This window comes from Balaenoptera acutorostrata, chromosome 19 (genome assembly GCF_949987535.1).
Source record: "Balaenoptera acutorostrata chromosome 19, mBalAcu1.1, whole genome shotgun sequence".
Lineage (NCBI taxonomy): Eukaryota > Metazoa > Chordata > Mammalia > Artiodactyla > Balaenopteridae > Balaenoptera > Balaenoptera acutorostrata.
This window is the reverse complement of record NC_080082.1, coordinates 59,803,724-59,817,799: the sequence shown is the minus strand read 5'-3', so window position 1 is coordinate 59,817,799 and position 14,076 is coordinate 59,803,724. Positions and strand designations below refer to the sequence as shown.

General features: G+C 57.9%; 1 protein-coding gene across 3 annotated transcripts; it reads right to left on the bottom strand.

The window, feature by feature from the left end:
* Positions 1-44: 44 nt before the first annotated feature.
* On the bottom strand, positions 45-9,190 carry PTOV1 (PTOV1 extended AT-hook containing adaptor protein). 3 transcript variants are annotated; one of them, XM_057533672.1, is made up of 13 exons: positions 8,845-9,190; positions 5,831-5,968; positions 5,610-5,692; positions 5,480-5,537; positions 5,290-5,397; positions 3,588-3,743; positions 2,951-3,037; positions 2,776-2,849; positions 2,641-2,698; positions 2,377-2,481; positions 619-741; positions 454-525; positions 45-173 (listed from the first exon to the last, which is right to left on the bottom strand). In XM_057533672.1, exons 1-12 carry the CDS (start codon positions 9,013-9,015, stop codon positions 514-516), a joined length of 1,173 nt encoding a protein of 390 aa, XP_057389655.1. In that variant the 5' UTR covers positions 9,016-9,190; the 3' UTR covers positions 45-173; positions 454-513. The 3 variants fall into 3 exon arrangements, with proteins under 3 accessions (XP_057389655.1, XP_057389654.1, XP_057389656.1); XM_057533671.1 differs by having other exon boundaries at positions 619-816; positions 8,845-9,187; XM_057533673.1 differs by lacking the exon at positions 5,831-5,968 and having other exon boundaries at positions 619-816; positions 8,845-9,187.
* Between the last annotated feature and the right edge of the window lie 4,886 nt (positions 9,191-14,076).

Genomic DNA, 14,076 nt, shown 5'->3' with positions numbered 1-14,076 from the left:
CCTCCCCCGAGCCAGGGTGTCTGGACAGAGCGCAGTGGCCAAAGGGCTTTTAAAAGATTTTATTGGGGAAACGTATGAGGGTGGGGACTGTCCTTGGAGATATCTCAGGACGCTGTCCTCCATCTCACTGGGCAGGCGCAGCCCCCACGGGCCTCTGCTCAGAAGCATCTGACCTGGGGGCAGGGGGCATAGTGGGAGGGACTGGGCAGGTGAGGCTCCAGGGCCCCGGGGACGAGAAGAGCCTCTCCCTGCCCTCCCTGCCCCTGGCTGGAAACCCCTGCTCCTGTCGCCGCCTGGTGGGGAGCGGGGCTGGAGTTTCCCAGGAGGCCTGGGACCGTGGGGGGACACGCGTGCCTCTCTCTCTCTGCTCTTCTCAAGGCCAGGGTCACACTACTTCCCGAACCCCAGGCAATTCCCAGGGTCCATCCTGTCCTTGGCCCAGCTGCCACTCACCAGTCTCGGGGGGGGCCTCGTCTGTGGCTCCTGGAGAGGCCCAGCCCGGGGGGGTGGCCACTACCCCCCCATCTGTGCGGAAGGAAGCCAGGGAGGAGTCAGCCGGGGGGCGGGGGGCGGGGGGCGGGGACAGGCTCAGGTAGGCCACGGCCACAGCCGCCTCACCCCTCGCTGCTGCTGCTCCTGCTCCAGGTTCCGCTGCAGGACCTGCTGCTGGTTGGCAATGACGCGCCGGATGCCGTTGACGAAGTTGCTCTGGTCGTGGGGGATGAGGCCGATGAAGATCTTCTTCTCGGAGGAGTACAGGAGCATGAGCACACGCACCTCGCACGAGGCCTTGTAGGAAAAGTGCACGCAGCCCGCCTGGCGGCGCGGAGCGCGGGGTCACGGGCGGGCCCTTGGCGCAGACGCTCCTCCCCATCGAGACACAAACCACACGGGTCAGCGCCCTGGCAGACGGGCGCCACGGAGCACGCCGGGCCTTCCCAGCCGCCGTCCTCAGCCCCGTCACCACTCCCACAGGACACCAGAGGCGCCTGCGCAAGCACCAGCGGGCTCTAGAGCTGAGCCCAGGAGGCTGCTCGACGAGCTCCAGCGAGACTGCGGCCCCCACGCCAGCCAGCCAGCACCCGGGACGCCCACAGGACCAGCCCCGGCCGTGACCGCAACCGCGCACGAGAGCCGTGGCGGGGGACAAACACCAGGGGCCAATCTGGCCCCAGGAGGCCGGGCACCAGGGCTCCGTCCACTCTGCGACCCCTGGGGCAGCCGAGGGCGGGGAGGCTGGGCGGTGCTGGCCCACAGCGATGCCGTCACCGCGGCTTGGGACGTGGCTCAGCGTCACAGCGACCGCAGCACCGACAGGCACCAAGCGCTCCCTGACGCCTTTCACAGGATCCTCTCTCTCCAGGGCCCAGGGGTCACCGTCCCCATCTTACAGGTGAGCACACCCAGGCTGAGAGCTCGAGGACTCGCAGGCCCCCAGAGCCAGAAGGGGCTATGCCTGCCCTCGGGCCTCTGTGCCACTGCAGGGGACAGTGGTGACAGGCAGCGAGGAGGAAGCCCCTCACAGCACCCCCCTGAGCTGACAGCATGAGGGGAGCCCGAGTGGGCCGAGGGAGGACCGGCCACGGTCCTCGAGGCCTCAGTTTCCCTGAGGGAATCCCACTTTTAAACTCTTTAACGCAAAAAAAAATACACAACCAGCCCCTCAAACGCACAATGGCACAGCTATGATGACTTCAGCTGACTTAGAGAGAAACATGAAGCTAATTCGGGGACAGCTATGACCCGGTACAGCGAACACCCACAAAGCGGACACAGACAGCTGCGCTTCAGAAGCACGAGGCCCGACCTCCGCCCTTCACAGATGGAGAGACCGAGGCCCGGAGAGAGGGGAGAACTGGCCAAGGCCCACCAGCAGATGAGCACCGGGGGCTTTCAGAGCTCACTCGGGCTGGAGGCAGACAGATAGCCCTGCCTGGTGAGGGCCTTGGGAGCCTCAGGTTTTCCACCCTGTCCCAGGGGAAGGGAGCAAGAGGAAGGCGGCAGGTAAGAACCTGGCAGCACAGAGTCGGCGCTCGGGGTGATGTCAGCCTCCTCAGCTGAGTAAACCCAGACAGCAGCGGGGAACAGCCCCGGGGGCCCGAACCAGACTTGGTCCAAGTTCCCGCCCAGCACTTGCCGGCACAGCCTCCGAGCCTCAGTTTCCCCATCTGTAAAATGGGGTCAGGACCGCCCAGAGCCCCAGGGGAGCCAGTGTCCAGGCACAGAGCAAACACGCTTTCCCACGGCTACCATCACGCCTGGCCAGTTTTGGGGAATCGTCCACTCTTAATCTCATTTCAGTTTTTAAACACCGAGCGGCTGTAGCTCTGTCTGTCCCACCATCAGCCTGGCCCTGGGCCCCGCCAGCCCACTCACAAAGCCGTTGTCCATGATCCGGCACAGGCTCTTCAGCGTCTCCAGGTCCTTGGTGAAGTGGAACTGCACCAGGCGGGAGTTCCGGAAGAGCGGCACCAGGGTGGTCTGCGGGGAGGCCCCGAGGTGGCTCAGCCGGGCGCCAGGGCCACGCCCACATGGCAGCAGGCCCCGCCCCACCGCCCCGCCTACCTCCACTTGCTGGACAGGCAGCCTCCCCCAGGGCCCCAAGGCTGAGGCGAGCCGAGTGCCCCCTTCCCCACTCACCAGCAGCTGCTGTGGGATGAGCTGCATGTACAGCTTCCGGGGCCACTGCTCAGTCCTCCTGCAGGGATGCGGGGATGAGGGTCAGGAGGCCAGGCCTCACCGAGATGCCGCCCCCGGCCCCTGCCCGACACTCACAGGATCTCCCCTTGGTTCACGTAGATGTGCGACGGCAGCCACCTCTTCGACCGACTGTTAGGCTCAGGCCTGGGCTTTTGGGGAGAAGAAGAGGGGAGACGTCAGGAGTGGGAGGGGCCCCACATCGGCGAGGATGCCCTGGTCCCGAGGTCACCCGGGCCCGCCCAGGGCTCACCTCCTGCCACTCCATGACTCCACTCCATGCCAGGAACTTGTTGTTAACCATCTGGACGGGGCCCGCGACACCACCGGGTCCCACTGCCTGGGGGAGGAGACAGGTGGGCTGGCGCCCCAGCAGTTCCCCAGAGTGGGCTGCCCAGAGCCCTCCACGCCCCCAGTCCGTCAGTCCCAAGCTTACCTACCTGCTGCCCCCGGGGCCCGGCCCAGCCCGGCCTCCTGCCTGGCTTCCGGCCTCCAGTCTGCCCACAGGCCCAGAGGATTCCCCAGAGCGGGCCCTGCCCCTCACAGCCCCTGGCTCCTTCACAGACCACCCCCACCCCCCATGCCCTGGGCCAAGCCCCCGCCCTCAGCCTGGGGGACATGGCTCACAGGGTCTGCCTCTAAGAACTGGGCAGCTGTATAACTTGCCGCACAAGCTGGGACACTTTCCGGTGAAGGGGACACTGTGAACAGCCGGTAGGGCGTGAGCCAGGATTTGAGGTCACCCTCCTGCCATGAGTGCGCCCGCCTGCCCATCTGCTTCCCTGCTCCCCACGGGCACCCCTCCTGCCGGGAACCACCCTGTCGGACCCCTCAAGCCCCTCGTCCTTCAAAGCCTCAGACACATGCGGCAGCCGGGCCCAAGGGCACACCTGTTTGCGGGTGGTGATGACCTGCCGGATGGCGTTGACGAAGCCGCTCTGGTCGTAGGGGATGAGGCCCATGAAGATCTTCTTCTTGGACGAGTACAGGAGCATGAGCACGCGCACCTCGCAGGGGGAGATGTGGGGGAAGAGCATGCAGCCTGCCTGTGGGGGTGGGGGGAACGACGGGACAGAAGTCCTCAAGGTTAACACCAGGACCCTAAAGGAGCGGCGTGCAGCCAAAACGCGTCGTTCTGGGAGCCTGTGAACGTGCACCTCGGTGTCCCCCCCCACCGTGACTCCGGGGTCAGGGCTGGGGCCCCATGTGCCGGGTGAGGGTCCCGAGAGGGCTCCACCTCCCGCCCACGTGCCCCGAGGTCAGCCCTGTCCTGGGGAGTTTGCTGCTGGGCCCCACTAACGGAGGCCACCAGGCCCGGGGGTTAAGAGCACAGACGCAGGACCAGACTGCCTGGGCGTAAACCTGGCTCTGCTACCTCCTAGCTGTGTGACCTCAGGCAGGTCACCTGTGGACCTGTTTCCCCGTGTGTAAAACGGCACAACAACGGCGCACAGAGTAAGTGCCACATAAACGCTCATTACACAAGCTGCTACTGCCTCCTTGGTGGGACTGCGGGAGAACCTGAGCCTCACACACGTCCCCACCCGGGGTGTCTAGACAGAGGGGCATGCGCGTTCTCAGCCCCGGGGTCCGCTGGCTCAGGGACCCCACCCCTGGCCTTCCTGGACCCATGTGCGGTCGGCTCTCCCAGAGATACTAGCCGGACCCGGAGCGTAACCGGACAGGCCATGGAGGGCGCGTGCTGACGTCCACCTTCCCTGCAGCCTGGGGGCCCCAGGCCCTAAGCAGACGGTGCTGAATGAAGGGGTGACCGAGCAGACAAGAGACCCCACACCAGTCACAACCCAGAAGAACAGGGGATCCGCCCAGGCATCGAACGGTGGCACACAGCGCCCCCCGGAGGCAGCAGCCAGGAGCTGGAGGGGGGTCTGTCCCAAAGGGGACCAGGAAAGGGAGAGGACCCCAGAGCTGAGTCCTCTAGGCAGACAACCTCCTCCCACCTCAACCCAACCCTTTCCCAGCACCTGCCATCCCACAGCCCGAGCCCTGGGGGGTGTGGGCAGCGGCTGAAGCCTGGTCCCAGACACGTGGGTGCTGTGGCCCAGACCTGAGAGGCTTGCAGGGACCACGCCCACCGCGTCCTGTGTCTGAATCCCCAACTCTAACAATCTCACCAGCTCGCATTTACTGAGCACTCACAACGCCCCCAAATCACCACCTCGAGTGCTTTACTCTTCCCAGTGGCCCCAGGACCGCAGATGAGGAAACTGAGTCCCAGCAGGCAATCTCCACTGCTGGCTCCCTCTTTCCCCCGGGCCGCCCCCAAATGCCAAGTCCCTGCCATGTGCTACGGCCCCAACAAGCTCCTGGGTCCCAGAAGGGCTGGCCCAGGCCACTCCCTTCGCTCCCGTGCCCGGGGGCGGCTCCAGCTTGGCCGGGAGGCGGGCTGGGTTCCTCTGCTCTCCAGGGACGGGGATGCCCCCCAGGAGAGGTCACCCGGACCCTGCCACCTGCCTTGGGTTGTCCCAGCAGAGCTCTGCCTCCCGCCGTACTTGGTCACCACGGTGCTTCCAAGGGGCCCTTCTCGCCCTGTCCCCGCCCGCCCGCCCCCAGCGCCCCCGCCCCACTCACAAAGCCGTTGCCCATGATGCGGCAGAGCCCCTTCAGAGAGTCGCAGTCTCTGTTGGTGAAGTGGAACTGCGCCAGCTGGGAGTTGCGGAACAGGGGGCCCAGGGTGGTCTGGGGGCGACAAGGGGACAGCTGGGTCAGGGCCAGGCGGGTGCTCTGGGGCCAGGGTGGGCAGCAGAGGGTGGGGCCTCACCAGCAGCTGCTGCGGGATCAGCTGCATGATCAGCTTCTGCGGCCACTGGTCGGTCTCCCTGCGGGAAGAAGAGGGTCAGGGGAGTGCCCCCACCGCCCGCCCGCCCGCCCGCCCCCTGCCCACCACTCACAGGTTCTCGCCCTGGTTCACGTAGGCCTGGCAGGGGAGGGCCCGCTTCAGCTTCGCCGTGGAGTCCGAGTAGGGCCTGCGCTTCTGTGGTGGGAGCGGAGGGGTCACTGGACACAGCCCGGGTGCCCAGGCCTGCCCCCCACCTGCAGGGGCAGAAAGGACCCCTGGGGCCAGCCCCCAGCCCCCCGCAGACTCACAAGGGGACCTGACGCGGACGCTCACCTCCTGCCACTCGAGGACGCCGCTCCAGGCCAGCAGCTTGTTGCTGAGCCGGTGCTCACCTATGGCCAGGCCCCCGAGGGCGAGCCCGGGCGAGGAGGGCCCGATGGGACCCAGGGCCCCGAAGACCCGAGCACCTTGCTGTGGCAGAGGGGGTAGGGAAACTGAGGCTGAGGGGCCCACTAGGGGAGCTGTCCCCCACATACCCCAGAAGGGACATCCCAACGATGAGACCCTGACCCCCAGCTGCAAAACCCCCAAGGCCATCTCCAAACCCTTTCTCCCAGGGTCGAGACCCTGAGTGGCTGACCCCCCATGTCCTTTTCCTGCTGCCACCCCAGGACCCTTCCCCGCCCCAAGGCTACTTGTCACCTCAACACTGGCCCATGCAGGGTCCCTTCCAGCCTTTGCTCCAGCTGTGCTCGCATCCTAGCGGCCCATCCCCCCCCACCTTCTTCAGGAGATGCTCCCCACTCATCCTCCCGAGCTGATCAATTTTTGATTACTCTATTGAGACAACTCAGAAGCAGCTCTCTGGGGGTCCAGAGCCTCCCTGAAGCTCCCCCCTCGACGCACAAGCCAGCCTGGGTTGTGTCTGTCTGTCTGGCACACTGGTTTGCCCCATCCCATCCAAGCTCAAAACCCTTCCAAAGCTCCCCCAGGCCCTCAAAAGAAAATCCAGGGACTCCCCTGGTGGTCCCGTGGTAAAGAATCCGCCTTCCAATGCAGGGGACGCGCAGGTTCGATCCCTGGTCGGCAAACTAAGATCCTACATGCTGCGGGGCAACTAAACCCACGTGCCACAACTACCGCGCTTGCGTGCCTCAAACTACAGAGCCCATGTGCTCTGGAGCCCGCAACTAGAGAAGCCCACGTGCCACAACAAAAGATCCCGCATGCTGCGACTAAGACCCGATGCAGCCGTAAAAATAAATAATTTAATTAATTAAAAAAAAAAAAAAAAAGGAGAAAATCCAGACTCTCCTCTCTGGCTCCCGCCAACCTCCCCAGGCAGTTGCCGGCCTTCCCTAGCACAGCCCAGGCTGCAGTCACATCAGGCTGACCACGGGGAGGCGGGAAGGAACCAGAAGCACAGAACTCTCCAGGGAGGTGGGGACACATTTACAACAGGGAGTCTGACAACACCTGGAAGGGTCTCTCAAACACAACGTCTTGAGAGCATCTGCAGAACACCAGAAGTTCCATCAATAAAGCCAAGGAAAGCTACACAATTTACTCACAAGGCACTCCCCAGTTGTCTTTTTTTTAAACCCAAAACATCTCAAAGCAAACAAGGCTTTGAAACAGCCTGACAGCAGGAAACCCTGAAAACCTCCCTAGTAGGTGCTTCCAGGCAGCAGAAATAAATAATAGTTGTTACTTTTCATCTCATTACTAATGAGTATTTTCCAAATTTCCTATAAAGCACACAGGTGTCTTCTACCCCAGAATAACAACAGGCAGGAAAAACTGTATTTTGTAGAAGCTTAAAAAGCAAAAAAAAAAAAAACCTGAGCAAGCATACTCTCCACCTGGGCAGGAGGTTCTGGGATTCAGGCAACCGTAAGAGATCAGGAAGAAAAGCAGAGAGCATCCTGGTGTAAGAACGTGGTTGGAGCATCTGAGACGGAGAAAGACTGTTGTAGCCCTGGGTGTGCAGGTACCACAGCCAGAGCCCATAACGTCTGAGAAAACCCAGTTAAATCACACACCTGGAGGAGACTTTGGGATCCAGGTGAACTCACTTTAGGCCCCAGTTAATGTGAGCACCAGAGACACCTGTTTAAACTCTGCTTGTGTCTGGAGACCAGGTTGACCACGTTTTAACCTGGGTGTAAAAACCAGCGATGCTTAAGCTCAGGTCTCCCCGAAAGCAGGATGCATGTCAAGGTGGAGGACCATGTTTAAGGGCCAGACCTACGTGCAATCCTAAAGGAAATCTCACATCTGGGCAGGCATGTGTAAAATGCCTCCCACACCTGTTCTGTTGCTCACTGCATAGGAAGCCTATTTAGTACCTGGAAGAAGAATGAAAGCTTTAAGATGTACGTTTAAGGACCCAGGAGGCGCTTCTGAACAAGCAGACATGAACGCTAAGGAACGGAGAAGGCAATGGAGTGAAGGATGATGTTTAAGTTTAGAGAGATGTTCAGAGTCCGGGTACCTGAATACAAGATCCGAGAAAACCTGGTTAAGGCTAGTGTGGAGCTGCCACAGCTCCCCGCCACGCACAATGTTGGGGCAGGGTATTTAAGAAGGGAGCTTGAGCGCCAGGTTAGGGTAAAACGCGCATCTGGGCAAGCGTGTCACGGCTTGGCTGTGCGTGAAACGTCGGGATATATAGATTTACAGCTCCAGAAAAACCTTAAGATTTTTGACAAGTATGGGCATCTTTTAGGTCTCGGGAAGCATGTGTAACTTAGCATACCTGCAAAGCTAGATGCTTATGTTTAAGATCTAGACTTACTTGGCCTACTGCCATCAGTAGGGGCATCCAACATCTGGGCGAGCGTGCAAATAAACCCTGGGCGCACACGCCACGGGCGCCGTGCAGACGCGTGCGGGCCCAGGGAGAACGCCCCCGGGGGCAACACCTGGGCGCGCCAGTGCGCGATGCGGGGCCCTCTCGCCGCCGTCCCCCCAGCCCCCTCCCCCATTTCCAGATTTCCTGCCCGGAAAGAGAGCAACTTTCCAATTGGAAAAACAACAACACACGCCGGCCGGCCGCCCGCCCCCCACCCCGCGTTTAAATCGGGTCGCGGAGTCAGCAGTAATTTGAGCCCTTCCCGCCCCCGTACCCCACCCCCGCCACCCCATCCCGAATACGAAACAAAGGGGAAAGCCCGGCGCGTACCACCCAGGGGGTTCCACGGGGAAGCCGGCCCCAGGCGGGACCACCCTTCGGGTCACCGGAGAGACCCCCAAGGGGGGAGGCCGCGGACAAAGACGCCAGTCCGGGAAAGGGGCCGGCGGGGGCGGGGCCGTGGAAAGCTCTGGAAAAAGGGCGGGGGGCTCACCATGGGAGGGGCCGAGCGAGCCCGGATCCGCGGCGGCTGCGGGCCCCGGGGGCTGGCCGGCCAGGAGCGCGAGCGGGCGGCGCGCACCATGAGGTGCCGCAGGGGGCGGCCGCGACCCCCGAGGGGGCCCCCAGCGCCGGAGCGGTGCGGGGCACGGCGCGGACGGACCATAGCTGGCGCGGGCCGAGCGAGCTGGGGGCTCCACCGACTGAGTGACGCGGGCGCGCGGCTTCGGGGGGAGACAGGCTGGGCTGTACCAAGCGCGGGGGACGCACCGCCGGAGAGGGTCGCCGCGGCCAAACCACTGCGGCGAGCAGGGGAGTGCGGCGCGTACCAACAGCGTCCGCGAGGGGGCGTGGCCGGGGTGTACCAAAATAGGGCTGGGGGAGCCCCGGGAAAAGGGTGTGTGGGGCGGGGAATACGGCAATTGGAAGATACTATGGGCCGCTCGAGCACGGAGGGGAGGAACTGAGAGTACGTGAGAGACACCACTTCAGGGGGGCGTGGCTGGAAACACCAGACCGAAGGGTCACCGGAGGAGATGAACGTAGAGGGTGATACCAAGTGGGCTGGAGGGTGGCAGGGGAGACCGTGCCCTGAGACCCAGACCTGTGGAGCCGGGAGACTACATCAAGACATGTAAGCAAAAGGAGGAATAACAGGCCTAGGGGCCAGGGAACCTACCTAGAGGTTCGGGAATACGGGTCGTACAAAGCCTAAGGAGAGGACTTCGGGTTTGAAGGCAGTGACGTGGCTAGGTGGGCAGGGGACCACAACTCCCAGTGGCCGCCGCGCGGCCTGGGCGGAGCCAGATACCCCAGGAGACGCCGCCAGTCACAGCTGCGTGCCCATTGGCCCCCGGGCCCTAGGCTCCGCCCGCCTCCCTCTGCATCTCCTTGCCATTCGCCTCTCGGGGCCATTCATTGATTCGCGCACTCACTCAACGATTAAAGGACTGCGTATTCACTTACTAGTAGTTGTGTAAGATTTCCTGCTTCAATTTCCTTGCTTCTTAAATGTGGATAATAGCTAACTCTAAAATGGTTATGAGGATCATATGAGTTAATAAAGTATTAGTATCGATATTTGGCACAGTAACGACCTAAATGGTAGGTTTTCTCCTTTTAAAATCATTATTAGTACCATTTCCAGTTCTGTGCTGGGCAACGAGTATACTGTGGTGACCAAACAGACCAGGTCCACTGGAAAAAATAAATAATCGCAGTTTGTGATAAGTGTTATAGAGAAAATGCACAGAAGGGTGGGATGGTGACCATGAGAAGTCAGGAAAGTGACCTTTAGGCAGCCTGCAACTCCACGTAGGCTGGAAGAGTGTGCTAAGATGAGGGAACAGCCAGGGCACAAATCCTGAAAGTGGAAGGAAAACAAGGGGGGCCAGTATGGTTGGAGCAGAGTGAGAGTGGAGGAGAGCTGTGGAAGTGTAGAGTGGCTAGGTGCCACAAGCAGGGTCCTATAGCCTTGGGATGCAATTTGGATTTTAGTCTCACTTTGCTGGGGAACCAGCAAAAGGTTTTTACCAAGGAAGGGACATAGTCTCATTTACATTTTAAACAAATCATTCACAGAATGCATAGTCATGCACACAATGTCTCTACAAGTCTACAGAAGAAGCTGGGATCCAGAGTCACCTCTGAGGAGAGAAGGCAGCAGATGGAGTGGGGAAGGGGTCACAGGAGTGGAAAGGAGACTCAGTTTATTCTTTTAGACTATTTGGAATTCTTACCATATACAAATGTTGCCTATTGGAAGATAATTTTTGATATATTAACATCTTTAAGGATCCCTCTGGCTGTGTTGAATATAAGATTGTAGGGGATAGTGGAGCAGGAGGGCAGAGAAGAGACTATGGCAATAATCCAGGTGAGAGGCACAGGTGGGCTGGATCGCAGGCAGGGTGGCCGCGGTGGAAGTGGTCACTTTCACAATTTATTTTCAAGCTGGAGCCGAAAGGACTTGTGCAGAGAGTGAATGAAAGAGAGGGGTGAAGAGATGCCAAGGTTTTTGCTTGTACAGAAGTGTCATTTTGTGAAAGGGAAATGACTATGGGAGGAGAGGGTGGGAGTGGGGGGGAGATGGAAATATCACTTCTGTTTCTATGTGGTACATTTAAGATGTTGACTAAACAATGTAGATAGGGGAGTCTGGAGATAGAATTTCGGGAGCCTTCAGTGTTGGAATTGATGAGAATGAATGAGAGATCACGAGGAGGTGTGTGTGGACAAAGACTGGACACTCCATCCCTTTAGAGGTCAGATCTATGAGGGGCAACCAGCAAATGAGAGGAGAGACGCGTGAAATTTGAGGAGAAGCCCCAGGCAAGGTCATATTTCTCATCCTTGCTTGCCTGACCCACTAAGCTGCCTGCCCAAGGGTTTCCCAGGGCTGATGGTGCCCCAGCCTGAGCCCCAAATCTGGCCTGGATTGTGGCCAAATAGGGAACCAGTGCTCACTGGACCCAGACTGCAAGTTTGATATCAACAGTTACCTCCAGAGCCCTGACAATGTCAGGACACCCCACCGCTGGCAGCAGGAAGGAGAAAGAATTGTAGGGACAGAAGCCTCCTTCTCTTCCTTAATCTCCCTAAATCCTCAGTTCTCACCATTCTCAGCGGTCCAAGCCATTGTGATCTCTTGCCTGGGTAACAGCCTCCTAATTCTTGCCACCTTGACTCTCATTCCACTAATCAAAACACTCCAATGGCTTCCCAATGCCCTTAGAATTAAATACAAAATCTTTCTCTAAGGCCCTGCATGGTGGGACCCCTACTGCTCTCTCCAGGCTGATCTCTTCGGTGCCCTTTCTGTTCTCCACCTACTTGATGCCTTCCCATCCCTCAGATCCCATCAGGACACATGTGTTGGTATGAATTCCTAGGATTGTCTAAGCATGGAGAAAGGTGTGCCAGGATACACTCCAGCATGAGCAAAATGGCAACACATCAGAATGTGAAATGAAAACATAGGCTGAAATTCTATTAGTAATATTACAGTACAGCTCTCTGAAACCATCTAGCTTACCCAAGTTGCCAGTTTGCAAGCCACTGTTCATTTATCTGTAAAACCTACCCAGCCTAGCTGGCTACTATTATGACAAAGCAATTCTGCTCCCATCTGTTAAGCTGTACACTTCCTGAGGAGTAGCTGTTACCAAACCTGTTTATGCCCGCTATGCTTAAGTTAATAACTTAACCCTATCAGATAAATGAAATATTAATGCAAGAGAGTTGTTTGTATGCAAAGCAGGTTGCCTGCATTGGAAAGAATAAAAGTGAGCTACTTAAAAAAAAAAATGCTGCCAAATTAGATGCAAGCAAAGCAACCATAAATGATTAAACAGAAAAGCTCATAAAAACCTAGGAAGGTCCAGCCTTCAGTTTGCTTGATAAGTGTTTTTAGGTTCTCAAGTCACTTTTCTTTTTAAATAAATTTATTTATTTTTGGCTGCAGTGCATGGGCTTTCTTCGTTGCAGTGCATGCGCTTTCTCTAGTTGCAGCGAGCGGGGGCTACTCTTCGTTGCAGTGCGCAGGCTTCTCATTGTGGTGGCTTCTCTTGTTGCAGAGCTCGGGCTCTAGGCACGCGGGCTCAGTAGCTGTGGTGCACGCGCTTAGTTGCTCCGCGGCATGTAGGATCTTCCTGGAACAGGGATCGAACCCTTGTCCCCTGCATTGGCAGGCGGATTCTTAACCACTGCACCACCAGCGAAGTCCCTCTCAGGTCACTTTTTAAAAAGAACTGGAAATGATAAATGACTTTGTGGTTTATGGGTGCAGTTTATACAAGCATGTGACGTATGAGAACTGGGAGACTTACACTTAAAGAAAAGGTTTTGGGTACTTCCCTGGTGGCACAGTGGTTAAGAATCCGCCTGCCAATGCAGGGGACACGGGTTCGATCCCTTGTCCGGGAAGATCCCACATGCCGCGGAGCAACTAAGCCCATGTGCGACAACTACTAAAGCCCGCGCGCTCTAGGGCCCGTGTGCCACAACTACTGAGCCTGCGTGCTGCAACTACTGAAGCCCACGCGCCTAGAGCCTGTGCTCCGCAACGAGAAGCCACCGCGATGAGAAGCCCGCACACCTCAACGAAGAGTAGCCCCTACTGGCCGCAACTAGAGAAAGCCCACACACAGCAACGAAGATCCAGTGCAGAGAAAAAACAACAACAAAAAGGTCTTGGTTCTACATAGAGGGAAGAGACGAATGTCTTTCTAAAATGTTCTTGATGAAAATAAAACATTTAAAGTGTTTAGATGTTCATTAATGCTATCTGCCATATTTTTCTAACTCCCCACTGGCCCAGCAATTGAAAGGATTGCACTTCCTGACCCCACTACATTTGAGTGGGGCCATGTAATTAATTCTGGCTAACGAGGTATGGGCGAAAATGACACATGTGAATTCAGTCTGGAGCATTTAATTACTGGTGCCAGACCAGAGCACTCTATGCCTTTCCCATGCCACTTGGCAATGTTTAAGATCTCTCAGCATGGGCTCCGAGCTGACCCTCCATGTAGCGCGAGTGAGAATATCCGCCTTTTCTATTTTAAGTCGCTGCAGTTTGGGGGTTGTTTGTTATTGCAGTGTAACCCAGCCTATCCTGACATAGAAATGTCCTTTTCAAATAATCCTGTTTAACCAATCTGATTGTTTTTACTGAAAGGGCAAGCTGGGAGTACGAATAGATGCGTATGTGGCATAGACAAGGACATGAAGACAACATGGACAAATAACACTTTATACTACAAAGTGGGAGTAAGGTGATCTCTACCTTGAAGTTTCTCTTTTGTTTTTGCAATTACAAAATAATGTTCTTAAAAAAAAAAAGGGTCTGCCTAATACACACTCTTCAAGCTCTATACATTCTTCCTTAAACTTTCTCATCATGATTTGTAATTCTTTGTGTCTCCCGCATTAGACTGGGAGCTTCTTAAGGACAAAGACCATGTCTGGCGTACTCACAGCTATATCCCAAGAACCCAGCACACAGCTCTCTGGGTCTAAGTGTACAACCCCCTAGAACACCCTCCACACCTCTAGAGAGGTTCTGTAATGTGTTCACTCTTCCGTTTCCCCTTCCGGGGCGCACCAGGAAACCACCTGTCCCAGCTTTCCCTGCAGTAGGAGGGGAAGATTGAGTTCTCACCTGTGGGAGCGTATGCATGAGCGTCATGACGTCACGAGCGAGCGTCATTTCCGGTCCCAGGCCGGT